Raw genomic sequence first — 20,245 nt, 5'->3', positions numbered from 1 at the left:
AATTACCGCGTGCTGCTATATTGTTTTTTAGGTGATAATTTTCCCATTTTGTCATTTCTGATAGTACCATATATGCGGTGCACAGATATCACAATGACCGGGGTTTCCAAGTTGACTACGCCGTGCTTCGATCCTGGGAAAATTCCAGCTGCTCCTAACGATCCTCTGTACAGCTTAGTGTCAGCATATGAAGCAGATACATCGGCTGATACAGTAGATTTGGGAGTTGGGGCCTATAGGGATGAAAATGCGAAGCCTTGGATTCTTCCGACTGTGCGAAAGGTAAGAACGATGGACCACACCAGGGTCGCATTCTACTAACATTTCTTAGGCCAAAGCTATATTGGAAAAAGACCCCAGGCATGACCATGAATACCTACCCATTGCTGGTCTTCCAACATTCAACTCCGCAGCTCAAAGCCTGATTCTGGGTGCAGATTCTGTTGCGATCAAGGAGAACCGGGTATAGTCAGTTGACTCTCCTCATTTCCGAGCACTGCCTAACAAAAGTTCTTTTCTAGGTCTGTTCTTTCCAAACTATCTCAGGAACTGGTGCTGTACACCTCGGTGCCCTTCTTATTTCGAAGTTTGCGCCACGACCGAGTCCAGATGTCTATATCTCGTCGCCATCTTGGCCAATTCATGACCAGGTCTTCACCAATGTCGGCCTTCCGGTCAAGCACTATCCCTATTTCCGCAAAGATACCAAAACATTTGACGTTAGCGGAATGACACAAACTCTCAATTCTGCACCGAAAGGCAGTATCGTCGTACTTCACGCTTGCGCCCACAATCCGACTGGAGTGGACCCGACGAGCGATGAGTGGATAGAGATAGCAAAGATTATGAAGGCCAACGAACTATTCCCTTTCTTCGACTGTGCCTATCAGGGCTTTGCCACTGGATATCTCTCCCAGGACAATTTTGCAGTTCGATACTTTGTTGAGCAAGGCTTCCAAATTGCAATCGCACAGTCATTTGCCAAAAACCTCGGTCTTTATGGTGAGCGGGCGGGCGCTTTCCACTTTGTTGCATCTCCTAGTTCAAACGCCTCATCGACGACGAACCGTGTCGCATCTCAACTTTCTATTCTCCAACGCTCTGAAATTTCCAGTCCGCCAATTTATGGTGCGCAGATTGCTTCCATCATTCTGAATGATCCACAACTGCTCAGCGAGTGGGAAACAGATCTATTGACTATGTCTGGGCGGATCAAGAAGATGAGAAAGTGCTTAAAGGAGGAACTCGACCGTCTACAGACTCCGGGCACATGGGATCATATTGTCAACCAGATCGGCATGTTTAGCTTTACTGGGCTATCTCCGGCACATGTGCATGAGCTACGGGAGAAGTGGCATGTTTACATGGCTGAAACAGGCAGGATCAGTGTGGCAGGTTTGAACGATCATAATGTGGCTTACTTTGCTCGGGCAGTTGATAATGTTGTACGGAGAGTGCTCTAGGCTTGTTGATAGCTCTCAATTTCTTTTTTTTTATATTTAGCCTCAGTCCTAATCATGATATACGTCGCACCATTTCACGATGCATTCGATTGAAATGCCCTAACTTGAAGAGAAAAACCTGTCATGAGGATCGACTCTCCGGCAATGAGGTGGACAATGCATTGTGAAGATTAGCTCATAAAAGCTCTTATAATACAGTCAAAATGAGACTCCAGGTTCGGTTAATCAATGCGAGCTCTTCAGAAATTGAATATCGCACTCGGAGCGCCAGATCTCATGCATGCCATACAAGTCGCGATGAGGTGACTCCGCGAATTGACCCTCGAGAGATGATATGATAAAAAAGTTGACATTGTACCACAATAAGATAACCCAACTTTATCCACTTTTGTCAATTCTTGCCCCCTCATGAGCTTATCGCTCGTGTCTCGACACCCCGGTGCTGGTAAGTAGAGATCACGGGTCGTTATCTCTGTGGCGCTGGGAGTTGACCCACCATCCCCGCCGCGGAGAATCCCAGAATACCGAGCACGTGAGCGGGCATGGAGTAAACGCAGGGCTTCCGATGAAATGTGGAGTAACAAGGCCATTGGAAAGCCTTCTAATATAGCTTCTGGGGTTCCAGTGGAAGAAAATTGCGTATTCTTGCTACTGCACCCTCCTGCAATACATCGCGGAAATGAACAAAGACAGCAAAGTTGTGGTTATCGGAGCTGGGATCTTTGGCCTTTCAACAGCCTACCAGCTCGCATCTGAGGGCTATCGTAACGTGGTCGTCGTCGACCGACACATGCCACCAGTAAGCTATTCACTCTCAGTATATAACGCACAGCATACTGATTACTCCAGGTCCCGGACGGATCCAGCTCTGATATTTCCCGTGTCATTCGATTTGACTATGCAGATGACGACTACCTCGAACTTGGCTACGAGGCCTACCTGAAATGGCGCGACAATCCCCGCTACAATGGCATTTTCTCCCCTGCTGAATATCTCTTGGTTGGCAAGACGAGCCCCTACGGGCAGGACTGGATCACGAAGACAACAGCTGCACTTGACCGGATGAAGTTGCCCTGGTACAAGCTTGAAAGTGCCGCTTCTACCAAGAAGCAGTTCCCTGTTCTAACTGGAGATCTTGCAAATCCTGGATTTTTCGGGTACAATAATCACCAAGCTGGTTGGGCGGACGCCGCTAAGGCTGTCGCTCAGCTCCGAGATGACTGCTTTGAACTCGGTGTTTCGTTCATTTGCGGTCGGGGAGGGACCGTAGTTGGATTTGAAACCGACTCTCACAAAACCATCAAGGTAGCTCGAACCCTTACTGGTACTCTCATTGAGGGTGACCACTTTGTGCTGTCGGCCGGGGCTTGGATGTCGGGCCTAGTTTCCTTGTATAATTCTACTCTATCGACCGCGCAGGTGCTGGGATACGTTCGGCTCACGCCGTCCGAGATGGAAAGGTACAAGAATCTGCCTATCTACTCCAACTTTTCGACCGGATGGTTCAACTTCCCACCACATGAAGACACCCAGACATTGAAGATGGCAATCCACGGATGGGGGTATACCCGCACACCCACCGCGGAGGACCTCAACACTAACAAGTCAAATATTTCGACGCCGCCATTGATCCCTCCCCGCGAGCGTCGCAACTTTGTCCCAGCCGATGCAGAGTCCCGTTTAAGAGCTGGTCTCCAAGAGATTCTACCTGAACTTGGAAACAGGCCCTTTGAGAAGCTAGCTATGTGTTGGTATACAGATACTCCAAGTGGAGACTTTGTCATGGATTGGCACCCTGACTATTCTAATCTGTTCATTGGAGGCGCCGGCAGTGGGCAGTAGGTGCTCCCCATAAGGTCTACCCTTCGATTCATATGCTAATTATACCATCCCAGTGCATTCAAATTCTTGCCGGTGCTTGGAAACTACTTGTCCTTGGCTCTCAAAGGACATTTGCCTGCTAAACTGGCTCAGAAGTGGCGGCTCCGAAAAGACTACGCAGCTGAGAATGACACATTCAAGGGGGACGGCAGCCGTGGTGGCCCAACCAGACGAGAGTTGGAGTCGCAGGAACGGGCAAAGCTGTAAATAGTAAACTTGAGCCCTCATTGACGTGTTTAAGTCACACTCTTTGCATTCATGTCTTGATTATGGTCACTGTAAAGCGACATCAATCTGGTCTTTTAATTAAATCGATTCATTATTCCAGCTATTACACCTTTTTGTCCACAAATAATGATATGGTGAGCAATCTGAACAATCTCTGTACAGATGAGAGGCGGCTAAAAGGAGGCAGGGGATATCTGATTACCAACGAGCACTAGTAGAAGGAGAAGAGTCTAGATTAGACGTCGACTCTTAGCATAGCCTATGACCTTAGGCTTCTCTATAATTAATATGGGGAGCTAAATATGGTAGAGGCGATGTGCCATTAACGCTACAGGAAGATCCTTACTCCAGCTCGTATGTCCGCTCTTAATATGATCCATAATCTTATGATTATAAGGACTAGGAGAAGCCAAAGGAGGTAGAGGAGATATTAGACCTAAGCTATAAGTCAATTCTCAGTGTAAATTATGATAGGACACGGCGAGTTATAGAAATTTAAGTAGGAAAAATACCACTACGATCGTAGTCATTTCCATCTCAGTCCCCGGTGCCCCTTCTCCTTCATCACAGAAATGATCTCATCCAATGAAGTTGGGAAAAGTTTTTGATAGGGAGAATCAGCAAGCTGGCTCCATTCGTACAACTTCCCACCTGAATATCACTTCACCACCAACCGGGTCGCACTTGGCGGGAACATACTTGCTGAGTTTGTATTCAACGCCGATCCGAGACTTCCAACTATTTTTGAGGGCCCAATCAGTCTCGCAGTCGAGTTCTTCTAGTTCCATTGACCATCCTAGTGGAGGGGTGGCCTAGAAGTCTTATGAGAATGACGGATCTGTGCGTACGTAGTTGGGTCCACGAACAGGAGGATTGGTAGTCGTCATGACAAGTCCTAGGATGTGGTCCTTGATGGAGGGTGTTGGGAAAGATTGAAGAATGTCTCGAGAGAGGAGTCAAGAGAGGCTACCTTCGATGGCTAGGGATATCAGACTTCAATTGTTCCTAACGAGCACATACGACCATAGGGTGTGGAGAACAGGGCTTCCCGTCCGCTCAGCCGTACTTAAGCCACACGCCGGCCAGTTAGTAGTATGGTGGGTGACCACATGCGAATCCTGGCTGTTGTATGTTTTTGTTGTTGTCTTTTTCTTCTTGTTTACAACAAAAAACATACGCCGCAACCCTAGGTTACGGTAAATTTGACGTTGAAAAGGGCTGCTCTTGACGCTGCTTTAAGCGTCGTTTTTACCTGAAACTTAGTAAACTATCACACATGTGATCTGTTTCTGCCCATCATTTCCGTATACTCCCAAAGTGACCACGGATTAGCGGCTCACCTTAACAGGGTATGCAATCAGTGATTTCGTCATACCCCGTTATTTGTGTTATCCGACTGTAGCCGTCAATTGCAAAGTAAGAAAGATTCTTTATGCGAGGCCCTCGACCGTACGGGGTTTTTAAGTCAGCTACCTGTACTCTTATGTTGATCGTCTAGCCCCACCGCCAAGAGGCCAATTTACTATCAGAGTACGTACAGTGATCTTGTAAGTTAATATCCCTAGCCCCAAACCTGAATATTACACAACATTATGCCGGTCAAAATATCCGCCCAGCACTAACAGGGAGCCATTATAGCATGCCCGAACTGCGAAAAAGTTCCTATTTGACCATGAAAATAGCGATGAATTCTGCATCAGGTTTTCAGCAAGTATCTCGCCTCCTTCGGGCGCCATAACCTGTGACTGAATGGCCATTTGAATAGGCGGAAGAGCCTCGGCACAGGCGATGTGGTGGGAGGGGTGTTACAGAGTCAGTCCAGTTCCAGAACATCAATATTCCTGGTAGAGTATCAATACTGTAACCTACTCTGCGTAAAATACGACTGTTGTTTCGTATCTGTATTAGCAATCCAGGGAACTAGAAATCCCTATAGCTATTCGGACAAGAAAGAAGCGATTTAGGCTAGATCACACGGTACACGTAGTGCTGGTTCTAGACCCTTGGACCAAACTAATCTATACAGTGGTCGTTCCTAAGTATTTGGAACATAGTGGTTCACTAGTTAATGATTAATTTTGGTGGTAGTATGTTCTCAGTACTTTTTCTGAACGCTGCCTGTATATCGGAAGATTAGGTGTTCTTAGGGTATGTCTGTGGGGCAAGTAAATTGCGTAATTTCATAACCTAGGTTAGTAAACTAACTTAACAGAGGGTTGTGGCATTAGTCATATAGCTATATTTGAGAAAAAATGACCCTCTGATTTTAACATAGAAGGCAATAACGCTCGCTTCTGTAGCTGTATGAACTACCGATCGATATCTAGGTTTGCTTGTGTGACATGGGAGGAACATGGGAGCTAAGATTATTTTGGTTAACTAGTGAGTTCGGTAACCTGATGGTGCCATCCGCTCTGCGGAACACCAAAACTATGGTTTGCTGGTAGGTTTGCCGGCAAGTCACCATGCACAGTTTACATAACTTTTTTATTCGATGCTTAATCTAGGCCTGGCTATTAGGAGTTGACTTGATATATCATTACCATGGTTTGCGAGGTAACCGGGCTTCGGTAAGAGCAATTGGTTCCAAGGCGTGACATCATTCAGCATCTTGAAAAAGATACATATATTCCTCCGCTGCCTCAATAGCAAAATTCTTGCTATTCAATCATATCTGATTACCCATTTTAGTGGTTAACAATGCCATTTGGCTCGCTCTCAGTATCTAACACCCCTATTCCACAATACGCTCCTCCGTATCCAGTGGATGGCAGCGACTATACAAGTGAAGCTGTCCTTACTGTTGCCTATCAAACATCGTTGCAATGTGTACGCCATCTCGTGCCGGACATGCTAGAACTGGAGGACGAGCCACAGGTATCAGTAATGATTTTGCAGCACAGAATGACCTCCTTCGGTCCATACAATGAGTATGTCCACTCAGTGAAAGTCAAATATAAGGGCGACGCGTTTGACTACTTTCTTTCCCTCATCCTGGACAATGACTCGCCAATTCTCTGCGGCCGCGAGCAGTTCGGCTTTCCTAAAAAACTAGGGAACGTGGCCTTATCTTTAGAGACTAAGTCGACGGTTGTTCACGGTTACGTGGAGAGACCCGTAGGTCAAAAGATCGTTGAAGTTGGCTTCCAGCCAGAACAAAAATTGAAGAGCACGGTTGATACAACGATCCATGGGTTAAATCTACGAGTCATCCCATCGGCGGTTCTGAATCAGAGCCCCTCCGTCAAGGAATTAGTTCCCGTTGACATCATTATGGAGGCAGCTGAAGTTTGGCAAGGCTCTGGTTCTGTCTGCTTCCCGGAACCATCAAGGTTCGATCCAATGCATGAAGTCAAAGTTCTTCGACACGGAGGGGCGACACTTTTGCGAAATGCATCCCTCACGATCCGCCTCCCTACAAAAGTGTTCCAGCTATAGTCATATTGTTGATGCTAGAGGCCTTACGCGATCATTTATTTGTGAAGAAAATTTGTCTAGCCAAGTGCTATGGGAAATATCTCAGGATAGGAAATAAGAAGACTTCTCTAGCTCACAGTCCCCTAAAGACTATACTCAGTTCGATGGAGACATCTCATAATATGAAGTTCCATCTTCTGAGAGGATTTGGGACACTGGAAACAGCCTCAACGTCGCAGCGGCCCTTGTGTCTCTGGGTTAATTAAGGTATCGGTAATCACAAATAACGATGCAGTGCCGCTCGCTTTTATCTTCCATGAGAGAAAACAGAGACACCGCTCCAAACCCTATTCATGTTACAATAATTCTAACATAGCATCTCCGTATTTGGAGACTTGTTCCAGAGTTGTACGGTAGCGGCGTTCTGTATAACGTCCAGAAACGATTAAGCAGTGTACTTTTATGTAATCGTACATACGGAGAAATATCCAAAAAATAATCCCCATACCAACCGTAGCTTTGTGTACTCTGTGTATTTAGATTACCCCATGCCTCTCTGGCAACCTTCCTTCTTTCCTCATGCTTAGTTATCTAGTTGAATACTACCACTTGCTGATCCCTTGTGCCTGAGTTGTAACAGAGATATGGCCATGAGCTCTTAGATTAACGCCTTAGTCTTCAGGCACCTGCCTTCACATGTTTTGTCGTAAAGAGTTCTCTCAGAGGCAGACGCAAAAAGTGACAAAGTGTCGTTAGCGCTGCTTTTGCTTTCACGTGTTGCTTAACGCCTAGCACGCACTATATTCCGAGAAGTGCTTAACGATAGTGTCAGACGCTGATTGGGCAGTGCGATGGGCAGGGGATTTCATCGTTTTATCCTGCAAAATCATACAGCTCAGCCCTTGGGGTCTCTTAGCTAGTCGCGACGAGTCTTGCTAGAAAGAGTGCGCGAGAGAGCTTAGACAATTGTAGAATACTATGCTTTCTGTTGAAATGGCTGACTTTTTGCATCCCCATGTTGCGATTCATTGAAATAGTGTAAATTTCTTGGTGTCAACGTTTAAACGGTGGAGTTAATCCTGCCGAGGCGGCGAGGGTTTAAACGACAAGTGTAGTCAAAGTGACTGTTTTCACTTCTCTAAACCTTCAATAAATTAAAGCTACTTATTTTCACTCGTCCGATGATAAATATGGCTATCTAAAATAATGAAAGGTGCGCGCTAGAGAGAATAAAATATGTGATGACTCGACCTCCTTGACCTCGACCTTTAACCTCGGTCGTTTGGTCGTGCAGTCCTCGTTTGTTCCTACATGTTTTACCATGTAGGTTTGCTGATTGCCAGGACCAGGCCTTTGTTCTTTGTCTTGTAGGCCTATATAGGGCTCTTTCTAAATAGACCAATTGACATCGTTCCCCCTTTTGCTTCCTTGCGCTGGTGTCAGAGGCAGCATCAATATGGAAAAGATTTGGTAGCGTACATCCGTGTTACGATAAAACAATAACATAGTGCGATACTATATAGTGATTTTGGCTCCGGGGTTATATCCGCTGATAGCGGATATAGTGGGCTTATTGGCTTACGTGAAGTATTGGGTGACCCAGGCTGATGTCTTTTTCAATCTGTACGTCCGCTAGATAAAGTCAGGTCTGGTAGAGGAACGGACAACCGTTATATTTACGACTTAGTCTCATCGTCGCGCCCGAGGACGGGATTCGCCTGGTCCGTCACTAAGCTTAACAAGCATCTACTAACTAGATATAATTGTAAGCGATAGAAAGGTCCGCATGTATCGGTCTATATGCGAGGAATACGGCCACTTGCTCGGGACCGTTATTTAAGAGCGTTATGAGATATTATACTAGTCAGGCAGAAGCCTGTTAATCTAAGAGGAGAAAAATATCAAAACAGATTATACAGGGAAGTTAGAGACTGTTTCTTGCGGTGTCGAAAACCTCCCCTTTATAGCTCAATTTATGTACAGCCTTCTTCCAAGCAGGAAACACGGTCCAACGCAAGTCAAGGGAAGAAGAACGAGGCTACGTAACCTCATAGAGGGGCCTTCCATGCGAGACTCACCCTATTGTTATAACGAAGGGCTAGTGATTCACTGCCGAAAAGCTCCCTGTTACCTATAATATACCCTGTCATTGTTACGAGTTGGAGGATCGAAGGGTTCCTACGAGCGAACTGGTCAATGAGGTTTGATGGAACTTGCTAGCCGGAAGTTTCCAAGCGTTTACAAAGGAGGAATTATCTGGAGATAGAACTTTTCCCTCTTCTTTCCCCTAGATTTAGTTGCCTTCGTTGAATGCACCGGTTTGAACCCCTTCATCTCGCCTGGCTGTAACAGTCATAAGGTTATTCACGTATTAGTGCCTCAGGCCAGCGAGGTCTCTTACACAACGGTAGCCTTTCGGTAGAGGTTCCCTGACCTTTCGGTATCAAAATCTCCTCTACAGGAGGGGCTCCTGCTCACGATTACCCAATCTCATGTTTATCCTTCTTGTTACCCTTCTTCCTGTTCTAGATAAGAGATTTTGTATAAATAAATTATAAAGAAGAGGTTTCTGCAAAAGGCTAGAGCCCGGTAGTAAATCATGTGCCATATCCCTAGGCGTTTTGGCAGGCAGAGGAGGTTACTGCCCTTGGCAGAAAGGGCATACTACCGTTTTCCTGGGGAAGCCGCAGCGAGTTTATAAACAGTATAACGGCATAGTACAATTGAATCAACTCTGCTCCAGCCCTTCACGGTTTCTCATACCTCAAGAAACAGTCTTTGACTTCTTTAATCTAACTTAGTAATTTTCTCCTACCTGATTAGCGGGCCTGTCCCCTGACTAGTAGAATATCCCTTTATATATAGGAAGGTAAAAGAAATCAATGTAATGACATGAGAGTACGTTATATCCGGTCTAAAGTAGTAAGTAGGGCGGTCAGCGTCTGAGGATCTCACACAACGGAGAGGCAACATAAGATCAAATAAGACGATCAGCCTGAGCATTAGGGTAAGCGATCAAGTTGCTTAGGGAGCTATTTATGTTCGCTCCATGAGCTGCTCAGGGCGGCGAGGTGGTGATTAACCTATTCTGTGTTCCGGAAGCCGATCATTTCCCGAGGTGGCTTTTTTACTGTCACCTGGATTACTAGAGCTACAAGAAATGTCACCACTCACAATATACGTTCCTAAAAGGTTTGGTTAGCCTTTAGAGATCCTTATGAACTGGCCAAGTATCGCTAAACTTTAAATCAAATTGAATGTAGATAGGCAAAATGTTGTCGTCACTAACGATGAACGGATTCGCAAAGATGACGTGTAAAATGTACTATACCGAGTTTAGACGTACCGCAGCAATGCTGGCTAAGGGCGAGGCTGCCTCGACGCATCAGATTTCCAATTGGCATCAAAATTCGGGGCTTCCGATCTGCTAGGCTGACTATAAGAATCAGCGACGATCGAAAAACCGGAAGTCCCGTTTTGTAAAGAATTCTTTGGTGTTATGGAGCAAAATGAAACAGGCAAAAAAGAGGTCGTGCCCGGGATCGAACCGGGATTGCCAGAATCAGAATCTGGAGTGATGACCATTACACTACACAACCTGATTTGATGAAGGCTGACTCCGTATTTGAACCTATGACCCAGATCTAAATGAAAATTCAAAACAAGTAGGCATACGCGGATTCCAAGTCAGAAGATGATGCCTAGTTTGTTTATCAGAGAAGAAACACCGATGTTTGTTTTTGATACTTCTACGCGGGTCTCTAGAAGATCCGGGACATTAAAAGGGAAAAAGAAAGAGCCGCGCCCGGGATTGCTAAAATTCTTAGATTCCGGTTCGATTACTCCAACCGGCCGATATGTCAAGCATTGTAGTAGGTGGACTTGTTTCCCTCCCTCTCAATCCCTAGGGTTTCGTTCTTCTTATGTTTCTATGTTTCTCGCTTCTTAAGAGGCTCTGGATATAAATATAATTCTTTCCTTGTTAGGGTTGGAATCTAGTCAACCCCTGTAAGCATTACGGAGTCTTAGATACACTCGAGTGGATTATATATCGAAGCGAACCTCTGGACCTGAACTTAATGATGTGATATTCTTAGAGTTTTCGGACTCGGAACACGAGTTTCATCTCAGCCCGACTAACATACTCGATAAGCTTATCCCAGAAGTAGGGTTTGCCTTACCTATAGCTCGAATACAGTACTCGGCTTTGGTGGACTTAGAATCAACAAAATGCGGGGGAAGCAGCCGCGTCCCCAACACGTGACTTATCCTATCTCCACAATGTAAATTCCCCCCCACGGATCCCGGTCCAAGTTCCGCTCTCCGCTCCACGCACCTGGCACTCGAAGGAATTCTAACAACCCGGAGTTATCTTAGAACAGGTGTTATTCTACGGCTGAATGTTGGATTCAGAGATCGGAGTGTAGCTTGCATCGGGTACAATGGAGCCAATCTCCGAGTCGCGTGAGCGAAGTAGGCAGGCTTGCGAAGCCTGTCGGTTAGTCTGTCCAGGCTTGACACCCCATGTTGACATGCCTTACTGATCATTGTGATTATAGCCGAAAGAAGACTAAATGTCCCGCAGAGCGACCCATATGCTCATTCTGTGAACGTCTCAATATTCCATGCTCATATCTTCCAAGAGAGTACTCAAAACCCTCCAGCGCCGCGCGGAAGGCTCCCAAGCCGTATGTCCCATCACCGCCATCAATCATCGCTCATCACGGCAGAAAAAGCTCATAGCCAGCCAGTAGGGACATGAAAGACCGCGTTAGAGTCCTTGAATCGCAAGTCAATGATCTTTATCGAGCTCTTCAGTACGCCTATGATCTACATAACACCCGGGGCCGTGTACCTACTAACTATTACAGGACTGCCACAGATCGCATTAGTGAAATGTCCCCCAATACCATCCACAATGGCCCACAAAGCTCGGTTGAGAGATCAAATATACTCAACGATGTATCAGCCCCCACTGTCGTCGTTCGATTTTCCATGTCTGAGTAAGTTCAATCCATACTCGATTTGAAGATTGGTTAGTAGGCTTGACGTATTCCTCCAGACCGGAGCCTCCAGCCGATGTAATTGAATACTTTGTCCAAGTTTATAGATTGGCTATACACTTCCAACCACTGCCTTTGCTATGCCTCGATGGCCTAGCAGAGTACCTGACTCGTGCACCCCGCTACCTTCGTTGGAGTTTCCTAGCTTTGACACTACGCATGTCTGGACATCAATTTTATGCCGGCGGTGATACGGAAGCAGCTGACTATTATGCACGTGGAGCCGAAGAAACTACATCCAGGCTAGCTGCCGAAGGTGTATCAAATGTGGACCTTATACAGTCACTGTGTTTGCTGGCGTTGACTCATATAAGAGGTATGTTCTAATAATCAACCTGGACAAAGGATAGACCTATGAAATACTTATTCTCAATGTCAGATCAGCGAACAGCACAAGCTTGGATGGTTACTGGCACTGCAGCTCGACTGGAGATGTTCCGGGTCATAACAAGAGACGAGATCGACGATTACACCAGTGAACCCAGCCGCAGGTGCTACTGGAGTGTGTTTATTTTGGAAAAAACATTGTTCCCTCAACACACAAGTCTTCAAGATACTAACAACACGATGGGCTATCTATCAAGCCGCCCGTTACCTCCATCGGTTTCACCTGAAAGGGCCATGGGCGATAACTTTGATATTTTGACGTCGGAAGAGAATGTCAAGGATCTTGGAATCAGTGCATATCTCATACAAATAATATCAATATGGGGAGACGTCGCTCTGCATTTGCATGAGACTCGATTGGGAAAATCAGAGACCCCCTGGTCGCCTCATTCGACCCACGCAAGGCTCATCATGAGGCTTCATGAATTTGAATCCCAAATACCGCAAAGTCATTTACTCCGAAACCTGTGCTTTTCAAGACGGTCGCGTGCTGAACTAGTTGAACATCACGAATACTGGATGCCTTGGATAATGATGCAAATAATCTCGCATTCCTCCTCGGCGATGGTCAACCATCCATTCATACATCTCGTTGCTCTCAAAGGGAGAAGTGGAATTTCTCACTCGTCGAATTTTCTCCAGCAAACAATCGATCAGGCCATCTTCCATTCAGGCTGGGTATTCCGTCTAGTACGAACATGCGAAGAGTTGGAGTTTGAACTCCATAACCCCCTCATTGGACATTTGGTAGCAGCTACGGCCACTATTCCTTGGATTTTCCAGTTTGCAAAAGACCAGCAAGTGTCTTCAAATGCAGATAGAGACTTGGGTACTTGCGCTCGATTCCTTAGTCGGGCTGCAACCACCTGGCCGTCGATTCCTCAGAAGGTATGTCTCCCAGAGTGTACGCAACTCCAAACCGACATGACAAGAAAATAACATTTGTTTTCAGTTTGATGCATTGAGAAACCTTCAGTCGGTCGCAGAAAGTGACCTGCGGAGTGGGCCCAGCGAACCCAGAACCATCAGATTTCAGCCATCAGTTCTGTGGAATCTTCTTGATCCCAAGTTTATCCGGTCCACGAAGCACAAACAGACTGCGCGCGAGGGAATTCTATCGCGAAGTGACTCAGGACAAGATACGCACATGCGTATTGCTACAAATTTCGTCCACCCACTAGTGGATGAACAATCTGAACAGCCTGTATTGTCTGATATCACGGCAGCATCGGCCTTCCCGGGCGTCGAAGAGCTCGAGCAATTGCCCATGAGTGAGCTCTTCACTCAATTCTCGTCGAATGACCTCAATTGGTTATATCCGTAGAGAGCTAGCATAAAAAGTCTCGAAATGAAACTTTAGTACAACATAATGGGTTCCTGTGGCTTGATGAAAATTCAAGCTGTCTTTATAATTTTGTGTGATCTGCTATGTAACACGGCAAGGCTGCGACGAATAGTAAATTTTGTTCTTGAATTGTGACTAGTAGCTTGCATTGAGTAATCTTAGGTGAAGCCGCAGCGGTTATTGTAGTAGAGGGACAGCACGAAGGCTAGCATGCTCTTTCAGCAGATTGCCGGGTTCAGCCTGCTTCCTGCTAATGCGGCCTCGAAGCCGTTACGGTTTCAGGTAGAATCGAATCTTGAGTCGGCCGAGAGGGCATATATCTGAAAAATTTAATTAAAATAGGTCGTCATGATGCAAAAAATGGCATGAAGCTGGATACTCCGGTACTGCTACCCCGACTATTGAGGATGGAGATTGTCCTATTGGACATTTGGCTTCCGAGGCCAGATCTGTATCATATAGGCTAGGTACCATTCGTGAAGAGAACTCCGGTGTAGTTGCATTATCTATGACTTATGCAGAAGGATATAGATACCACAAAGAGTTATATTTCTAATTCGATTCCATTTTGAATCGATATTGCCAATCTGACCTATCCGTGATGTAGATTACGGATGTTGGAACCACCTAAGAACGATTCGTCAGCTCGGTAGAAGAATTGTCAAGTAACACGGTCATCATCGTTTGCGATGAGTCAGATCTGTGTCATGTCACATGTTGTACCAGAGGTTCTCGAACAGTCTATGATAGAAGATACTGACTTCCTTCCGTACAGATATCCAGTTTGAGATGGATTCAGCCCGGAAGCCAACGTTTCACGGAGTTACCGGAGGGCTGCGGCCTTACCGACCCCACTAACCCCAGGTCCAGCCAATAGACTCGCACTATTCCGTGCAATCGTTAAAGACAAGTATTTGACATAATTACATGTTAATCGGAATACACGGCGTTGCTGAAGACTCCGATACGGATCTGTCGCATGAGTGGACTGATCGCCCCGTGTCGGCGATTATGATCTCAGGTAACACTGATAACTAATTTCTAGACCGGAGAGAATACACCACTCCCTTAGTGGCGAATTTAAATCAAAGTAATTTTACTTCAATCCATGAGAAGAGTAGATAGTTTTTAATCAGACCACATTCGAGCAGACGGTATTCATTGCAGTATTTTTCGATGGCCAGGAGATTGCTTCTTCATCCTTCTCTATCATAAGGGCGGGCAAAAAGGAACATATGAAGATCGCTTGCGTCCCATGGCCGTATATGTGGGTCTTATGTGCCCGGTTCACGATAATAACACCCGGAGGGTCAGGTATTGGCCTGTTTCCGGGGAAATGCGGGGTTAGTTACATGCTAAGGGATTTCATAGATCGAATATTATATAGCATTTAGGGGTGCCTGTATCCCTCAACTATGTTGAGACTGATTTCTAGTTAATTCTCTTTGCATTTCTTCCAAGTCCCCAATCCTTGAATCTTTCCCTTGATACTCTCAGAAATCGTCCTGATCCCAGACTAAAATCCACATTTTACGATGGCATCAGGGCAGGAAGAACCTGAATGGCTTGATTCTGAAGCAGAGAGAGGTGCGGCAGCCAGCATCTAGGAGGGTGAAGTTCAATATCGGACCATGGGTTGGTGGTAAGTACATCATCTAAGGCAAGAATAAGCTAATTCTAGATGGGAACGCTGACAGCTGGGCTTTAAACACAGGCAATGCGGAATATGTAATTTTACCTCATTACACGTCCATCTCTCACAGCGACATACTAACCTGTCACTTCTAGTGATGATAGCCGAGAATATTTCCCCGGGAATCTTGTCTTTCCCATCGGCCGTTGCAACATGAGGGATGGTGCCGTAAGTATTAAATCTCGGCTTTCCATAAACAGTATCCAACACTTATTTTTGTCAGAGCCGCCGCCATTCTAGTCTTCTTGTCTGTATTATCATGGTACACCGGTTTTCTAATGGGACAGTTCAAAGTACGTTACCCGCAAGTACACAGCATGGCCGATGCAGGAGGAATTATATGGGGACCCATTGGTAGAGAGATTGTGGGAATTGGCCAACTTATTCTGCTTGTCTTTTTCAGATCAAGCCACATCCTCACATTCAGCATTCTTTTGAATGTCCTCACCGGCCATGCAACATGCAGCATTGTCTTCCGGGTTGTTGGGTTGGTTATCAGTTCCTTGATGGCCTTGCCAAGGACAATGGAGAAAGTCTTTTGGTTTGCGATAACATGTAAGTCTGCCTTTAGAAGTTTCCTTACATCCACTGACGCGTTTATAGCATTTATCAGCATTTTTACTGCAACGGTAGTCTTGATGGTTTCCGTTGGCGTGGAGGCTAAATTTCCGATACAAAATGACACTGCTAGAAAGGCCAGTTTCTACAAGGCATTCCTGGCCGTAACAAACATTATTTCGCTTACAGTCAGTTACTCTTCCTCCAACAAGAAAATTATTTCCCCCTCTTTTTTTACAAATTGGCTAACCGAATCATAAAGTTGCACACGTTGCCTATTTCGGGTTCATCTCAGAGACCAAACAGCCGCGAGACTACCCCAAGTCGCTTGCATTTCTTCACATCGTCGAAACTACCCTCTACCTAGTCAGTGCATTGGTCATCTATCACTTTGTGGGACCGAACGTGAAGTCTCCTGCCCTGTCCTCGGCTGGACCGATCATGAGGAAATTTTGCTATGGCATTGCCATTCCTACTGTGAGATTCTCTATATCACATGAACCCATAGTGTCTATCTGACGAGTCCTAGGTCTTGATTGCCGGTATCATTGCAGGCCACGTTGCCTGTAAGAACATTTACATCCGTCTGTTCCGGGGTTCGGACCATTTGCATAAACGCAGTGTTTTGTCCGTTGGTTCATGGATTGGTATTGCGTTGACGCTATGGGTTGTTGCATGGGTTATTGCGGAGTTTATTCCGAGTTTCAATGATCTGCTGAGTTTGATCGTAAGTCGGAGACTCTCATATGCACCGCTTTTCGTTGCTGATTGATATGTGCAAAGTTCCCTCTTTGGTAGTGTCTTCAGTTGTGAGTTCATCAAACTTTTGTCCTTTGATTGCTCGATTTACTTACCATCCTAGACATCCTGCCGTGTTCTGGCTGCACCTGAATAAGGGTCGCTACTTTTCTACGCGTTCCAAGAGCGCATTGACAATTATCAATGTTGGGGTGCTAGCTATTGGATTCACCATCGTATGTGACATTTCTTCCTGATATAATACTCTACCCGGTATGCTACTGACACGAATGGTCTAGTGTGGTCTGGGACTATACGTCTCTGGAAGATCAATCAACGAGAGCACGACCAATCACAGTTGGTCATGCGCTGAAAACTCTAAATTCTAGGCAGCGTGGCTTAACTAGTTGAGATGCTGCCATACCCTCCATTTGTTCTATACCCCTACTCCTCGATTATTATCCCAGAATGTAGATTCTAGATAACGACTACCTAGAATTGCAATATGACGTTGACTGAGCTCTTGATGATAGACGACCTTTCGCGTAGCTCGAGGTATAGCCAGGGATGACCGGTTCAAGGAAATAGCTTGGTATTTTTATCAACTATATGGCATAGTGAGCTCCTCAGTTGGTTGAAAGTTGATTGAAGAAATATATGAAAGGTGAAGAAGTAGAAGTAGTAGAATCGAAGTTAGAAGTATACAAGCGAAGACCTAGGCCTTTCACGAAGAAGAAAAATCACCAAACGGAACCCATCGAGCTATATGCAAATCCCCTTTTAATCAAGCCTCTAGATCTCACTCAAGCAATCGCTCTTTACAAGCACTGGTAGTAGTAAGGGTTCTGCACAACGCAGGTGTAACCGCTCTCGCAGGCAGTGGCGCCGGTCCAGTTAATACCACCGCACTGGTAGTAGTGAGCAACGGTGCCGCCGGTGGAGGCGGAGGAAGCGGCAGTGGTGGTAGTGGATGCAGACTTGGTGGTCGAGGGCTTGCTGACCAGGGTGGTGGTCTGGACGGCGGCGGGGGCGGTGGTAGAGGTGGTAGAGGAGGTGGTGGCAGGGCTGGAGACTTCGACCTGGCCGTTGGGAGTGGTGGTGACCTCGACGGCGGCGGTGGTAGAGGTAGAGGTAGAAGTAGTGGTGTGCTGGGCAGCAGCGGTGGTGGTGGTGCTAGTGGTGGCCTTGGCGGTGGTGGTAGTAGAGGAGGAGGAGGAGGAAGAGGAAGAAGAGCCGCTCACGAAGTACTTCTCCAGGATGGGCAGGTAGGTCGAGTAGGCGGGACCGTCAGTAGGCTCGAGCGAGTACATGTAAGATCCCCACCAGGGACCGGCGGACCACCACTCGGCACCCATCCAGACGTCCGAGTTGTCGGACATGTAGGAGAGCATGCCCTCGACGGCGGTCTCGCAAACGGAGTTGACACCACCAGCGAACTCGCCGATGAAGCCCTTCTTGCCGTTGTCCTTCAGCCAGGTGGTGGCGGACTCGAGGCGCTCCTGGCCGATGGTGCTGCTAACACAGGTCTCGGAGGTACCGGAGCTGTCAGAGTCGAGGTACTGGTGCATCTCGTAGACGATCTTGTCCTCGGTATCGGTCAGACCGCTCAAGTTGTCGTTGTTGCTGGTCCAGGACCAGGCGCCGGAATAGGCGTTACCCTCGACGAAGATGTACTGGCTGGTGGCGCCGGCAGCACGAATACCGTTGATAGCGGCCTGGTTCAGGTTGAGAACAAGGGTCTGATCCATGTCGTGGTACTCGTTGTCTAGGGTATTGTGTTAGTTTATCAGTGAATGGTGTGAAACAATGGATTGAAGCTTACTGGTATCGAAGATGACCTTGTCGTTGGAAGCGAACTCGGTAGCGACGTTCTTCCACCAAGTCTCGAAGTCGGAGGTGGAACTGATGATACTGCCAGAGCTGTTTCAGAGGTCAATATCACGCTCCCGAGTATAAACAGAAAAGGATGGGGTCTCGTACTATCGGCCATAGTTGTGGGGGTCAAGGACGGCATAGGCACCGCTCTCAGTGATGTAGTTGACAGTCTAGAATGGAAAAAAAAACAGGGAGGTCAGTATATGCTTGAGGTTTTTCACAGGAATTCATCTTGAAGCCGTCACGTACAGACTTGAGAGCAGCCAGATAGGTGGCGTCCAGGCTGCCGGTGATGCTGCTGGGCACAAGGCGCTCCATCAGGAAGGGAACACGGAAGATGTTCATGCCAGCATCGCGGAGGACCTGGATCTTGGAGGTCACAGGCCAGGTGTAGTCAGTTCCCAGGGTACCGGGGATGGCAGAACCAAACTCGGCACCAGACTCACTGACACCGACCCCTACTTGCCATTAGTCTCAGGCTCATTATTATGTAGCAATTGCATGAATATCCGAGGGGGAATCTCACAGGTGAAGCCAGTAGCACGCTTCTTCTCAACGCTGCGCTTCTCGGGAACAACGTCACGGCCACGGGGGTAAGCAACGGCCATGCCAGCAGCGCTAGCGGCCAGAACCATGTTAGTGAACTTCATTTTGAAGGATAGTTAAAAGAGAGAATGACTGTCGAGTTTGTCGAACGAAAGAATGTGATGCCCAATGGGGTGTAGAAAAAAAAAGAAGGGAAAGATCAAGAAACCAGTCTCGATGCTTAAGGAAAGGAATGTTAACAAAGTAGAAAACAGAAGAAGAAGACGAGAGGCTTTAAGGTCTCACGTATTATATAGCTCGACATATTGGGAGAGAGGGGGTGGGCGTCAAACAGGGTCGACCATTGGGTTCGGTTAAGACTAGCGAAGCATCTGATACACGGAGTGGGTTCGTCGTTCGAGGCCTCCTCTGATAGAATGGCACCTTCGACTTGTCCTGGAATCCTAGATTAAGGGTTAGTGGAGGCTAAGCCTGCGAGCAATTAAGAAGCGGATAGTTCCTCCGGGAGTCCGGGTTGATCTACTGGGTGAGCATTGGCGATGGCTTCAGGACCACTGGATCCGGCATGAACGGGCTGGAACGGTCCTGATCTGGCCATAGGTTAATCTAACTTTCATTGCCTCGTTACCCGATGAAGTTAGTGAATGAGTAGTTTAGCCAGAAAATATTAGGCTAGCCCGGGGATCATTGGATCAGGACCATGGTGGGCAGGCCGTTAGAACGGTGATGATGGCGGCGTCCGAAAGTGTGGAGTCGACTTGGTTTGACGCAGGGCCCACATGGGTTCAGGGTGATTCCACGAAGCGCCGTATAGAACCACTGGTTTCTAGTCATAAGTGGAAGAATGCCAGGAAATTATTCCGGTCCAGGGGCAGTGGGCTCTCGGCGTTTCTCTTGTTAGGGAAGAGGCCGAGACACAAGGAGAGAGAAAAGGTACCGGGTAGATGAACAAATTGTTAAGCTGAAACATGGCGGACCGTTTAGCATGACGGTCGGTAAATAGTTCAATCGCGCTTAGCCTGAATGGGTTCGGAGGCTCCTTTGCGAACGA

At 46.8% G+C, this 20,245-nt stretch overlaps 7 protein-coding genes across 7 annotated transcripts; 6 read left to right on the top strand and 1 right to left on the bottom strand.

Moving 5' to 3' along the window:
• Nucleotides 1–93: 93 nt before the first annotated feature.
• N7496_008172 (aspartate transaminase) lies at nucleotides 94–1,463 on the top strand (the record flags this gene model as incomplete). Its single annotated transcript, XM_056701091.1, has 3 exons — nucleotides 94–282; nucleotides 332–463; nucleotides 522–1,463. 3 exons carry the CDS (start codon nucleotides 94–96, stop codon nucleotides 1,461–1,463), a joined length of 1,263 nt encoding a protein of 420 aa, XP_056553154.1.
• A 679-nt stretch (nucleotides 1,464–2,142) lies between these two features.
• On the top strand, nucleotides 2,143–3,551 carry N7496_008171 (uncharacterized protein; the record flags this gene model as incomplete). The annotated part of the gene is made up of 3 exons (XM_056701090.1): nucleotides 2,143–2,262; nucleotides 2,313–3,301; nucleotides 3,359–3,551. 3 exons carry the CDS (start codon nucleotides 2,143–2,145, stop codon nucleotides 3,549–3,551), a joined length of 1,302 nt encoding a protein of 433 aa, XP_056553153.1.
• A 2,721-nt stretch (nucleotides 3,552–6,272) lies between these two features.
• N7496_008170 (acetoacetate decarboxylase family protein) lies at nucleotides 6,273–7,010 on the top strand (the record flags this gene model as incomplete). The annotated part of the gene is made up of 1 exon (XM_056701089.1): nucleotides 6,273–7,010. One exon carries the CDS (start codon nucleotides 6,273–6,275, stop codon nucleotides 7,008–7,010), a length of 738 nt encoding a protein of 245 aa, XP_056553152.1.
• Nucleotides 7,011–13,003: 5,993 nt separating this feature from the next.
• N7496_008169 (uncharacterized protein) lies at nucleotides 13,004–13,763 on the top strand (the record flags this gene model as incomplete). Its single annotated transcript, XM_056701088.1, has 2 exons — nucleotides 13,004–13,327; nucleotides 13,392–13,763. The coding sequence occupies 2 exons, from the start codon at nucleotides 13,004–13,006 to the stop codon at nucleotides 13,761–13,763; spliced, it is 696 nt and encodes a 231-aa protein (XP_056553151.1).
• Nucleotides 13,764–15,299: 1,536 nt separating this feature from the next.
• On the top strand, nucleotides 15,300–16,807 carry N7496_008168 (uncharacterized protein; the record flags this gene model as incomplete). The annotated part of the gene is made up of 7 exons (XM_056701087.1): nucleotides 15,300–15,426; nucleotides 15,466–15,532; nucleotides 15,573–15,645; nucleotides 15,678–16,032; nucleotides 16,081–16,227; nucleotides 16,298–16,512; nucleotides 16,565–16,807. Coding segments are annotated over 7 exons (1,227 nt in total), but the record flags the coding sequence as incomplete, so codon positions are not given.
• A 1-nt stretch (nucleotide 16,808) lies between these two features.
• On the top strand, nucleotides 16,809–17,162 carry N7496_008167 (uncharacterized protein; the record flags this gene model as incomplete). The annotated part of the gene is made up of 2 exons (XM_056701086.1): nucleotides 16,809–17,009; nucleotides 17,073–17,162. 2 exons carry the CDS (start codon nucleotides 16,809–16,811, stop codon nucleotides 17,160–17,162), a joined length of 291 nt encoding a protein of 96 aa, XP_056553149.1.
• Nucleotides 17,163–17,591: 429 nt separating this feature from the next.
• Nucleotides 17,592–19,298, bottom strand: egl3 (putative extracellular endoglucanase/cellulase; the record flags this gene model as incomplete). The annotated part of the gene is made up of 5 exons (XM_056701085.1): nucleotides 17,592–18,538; nucleotides 18,596–18,693; nucleotides 18,754–18,818; nucleotides 18,898–19,106; nucleotides 19,175–19,298. The coding sequence occupies 5 exons, from the start codon at nucleotides 19,296–19,298 to the stop codon at nucleotides 17,592–17,594; spliced, it is 1,443 nt and encodes a 480-aa protein (XP_056553148.1).
• Between the last annotated feature and the right edge of the window lie 947 nt (nucleotides 19,299–20,245).

This window comes from Penicillium cataractarum (genome assembly GCF_028827025.1).
Source record: "Penicillium cataractarum strain IBT 29864 chromosome Unknown utg000007l, whole genome shotgun sequence".
NCBI lineage: Eukaryota > Fungi > Ascomycota > Eurotiomycetes > Eurotiales > Aspergillaceae > Penicillium > Penicillium cataractarum.
The sequence above is the reverse complement of the archived record's forward strand: the minus strand, read 5'-3'. Positions and strand labels throughout refer to the sequence as shown.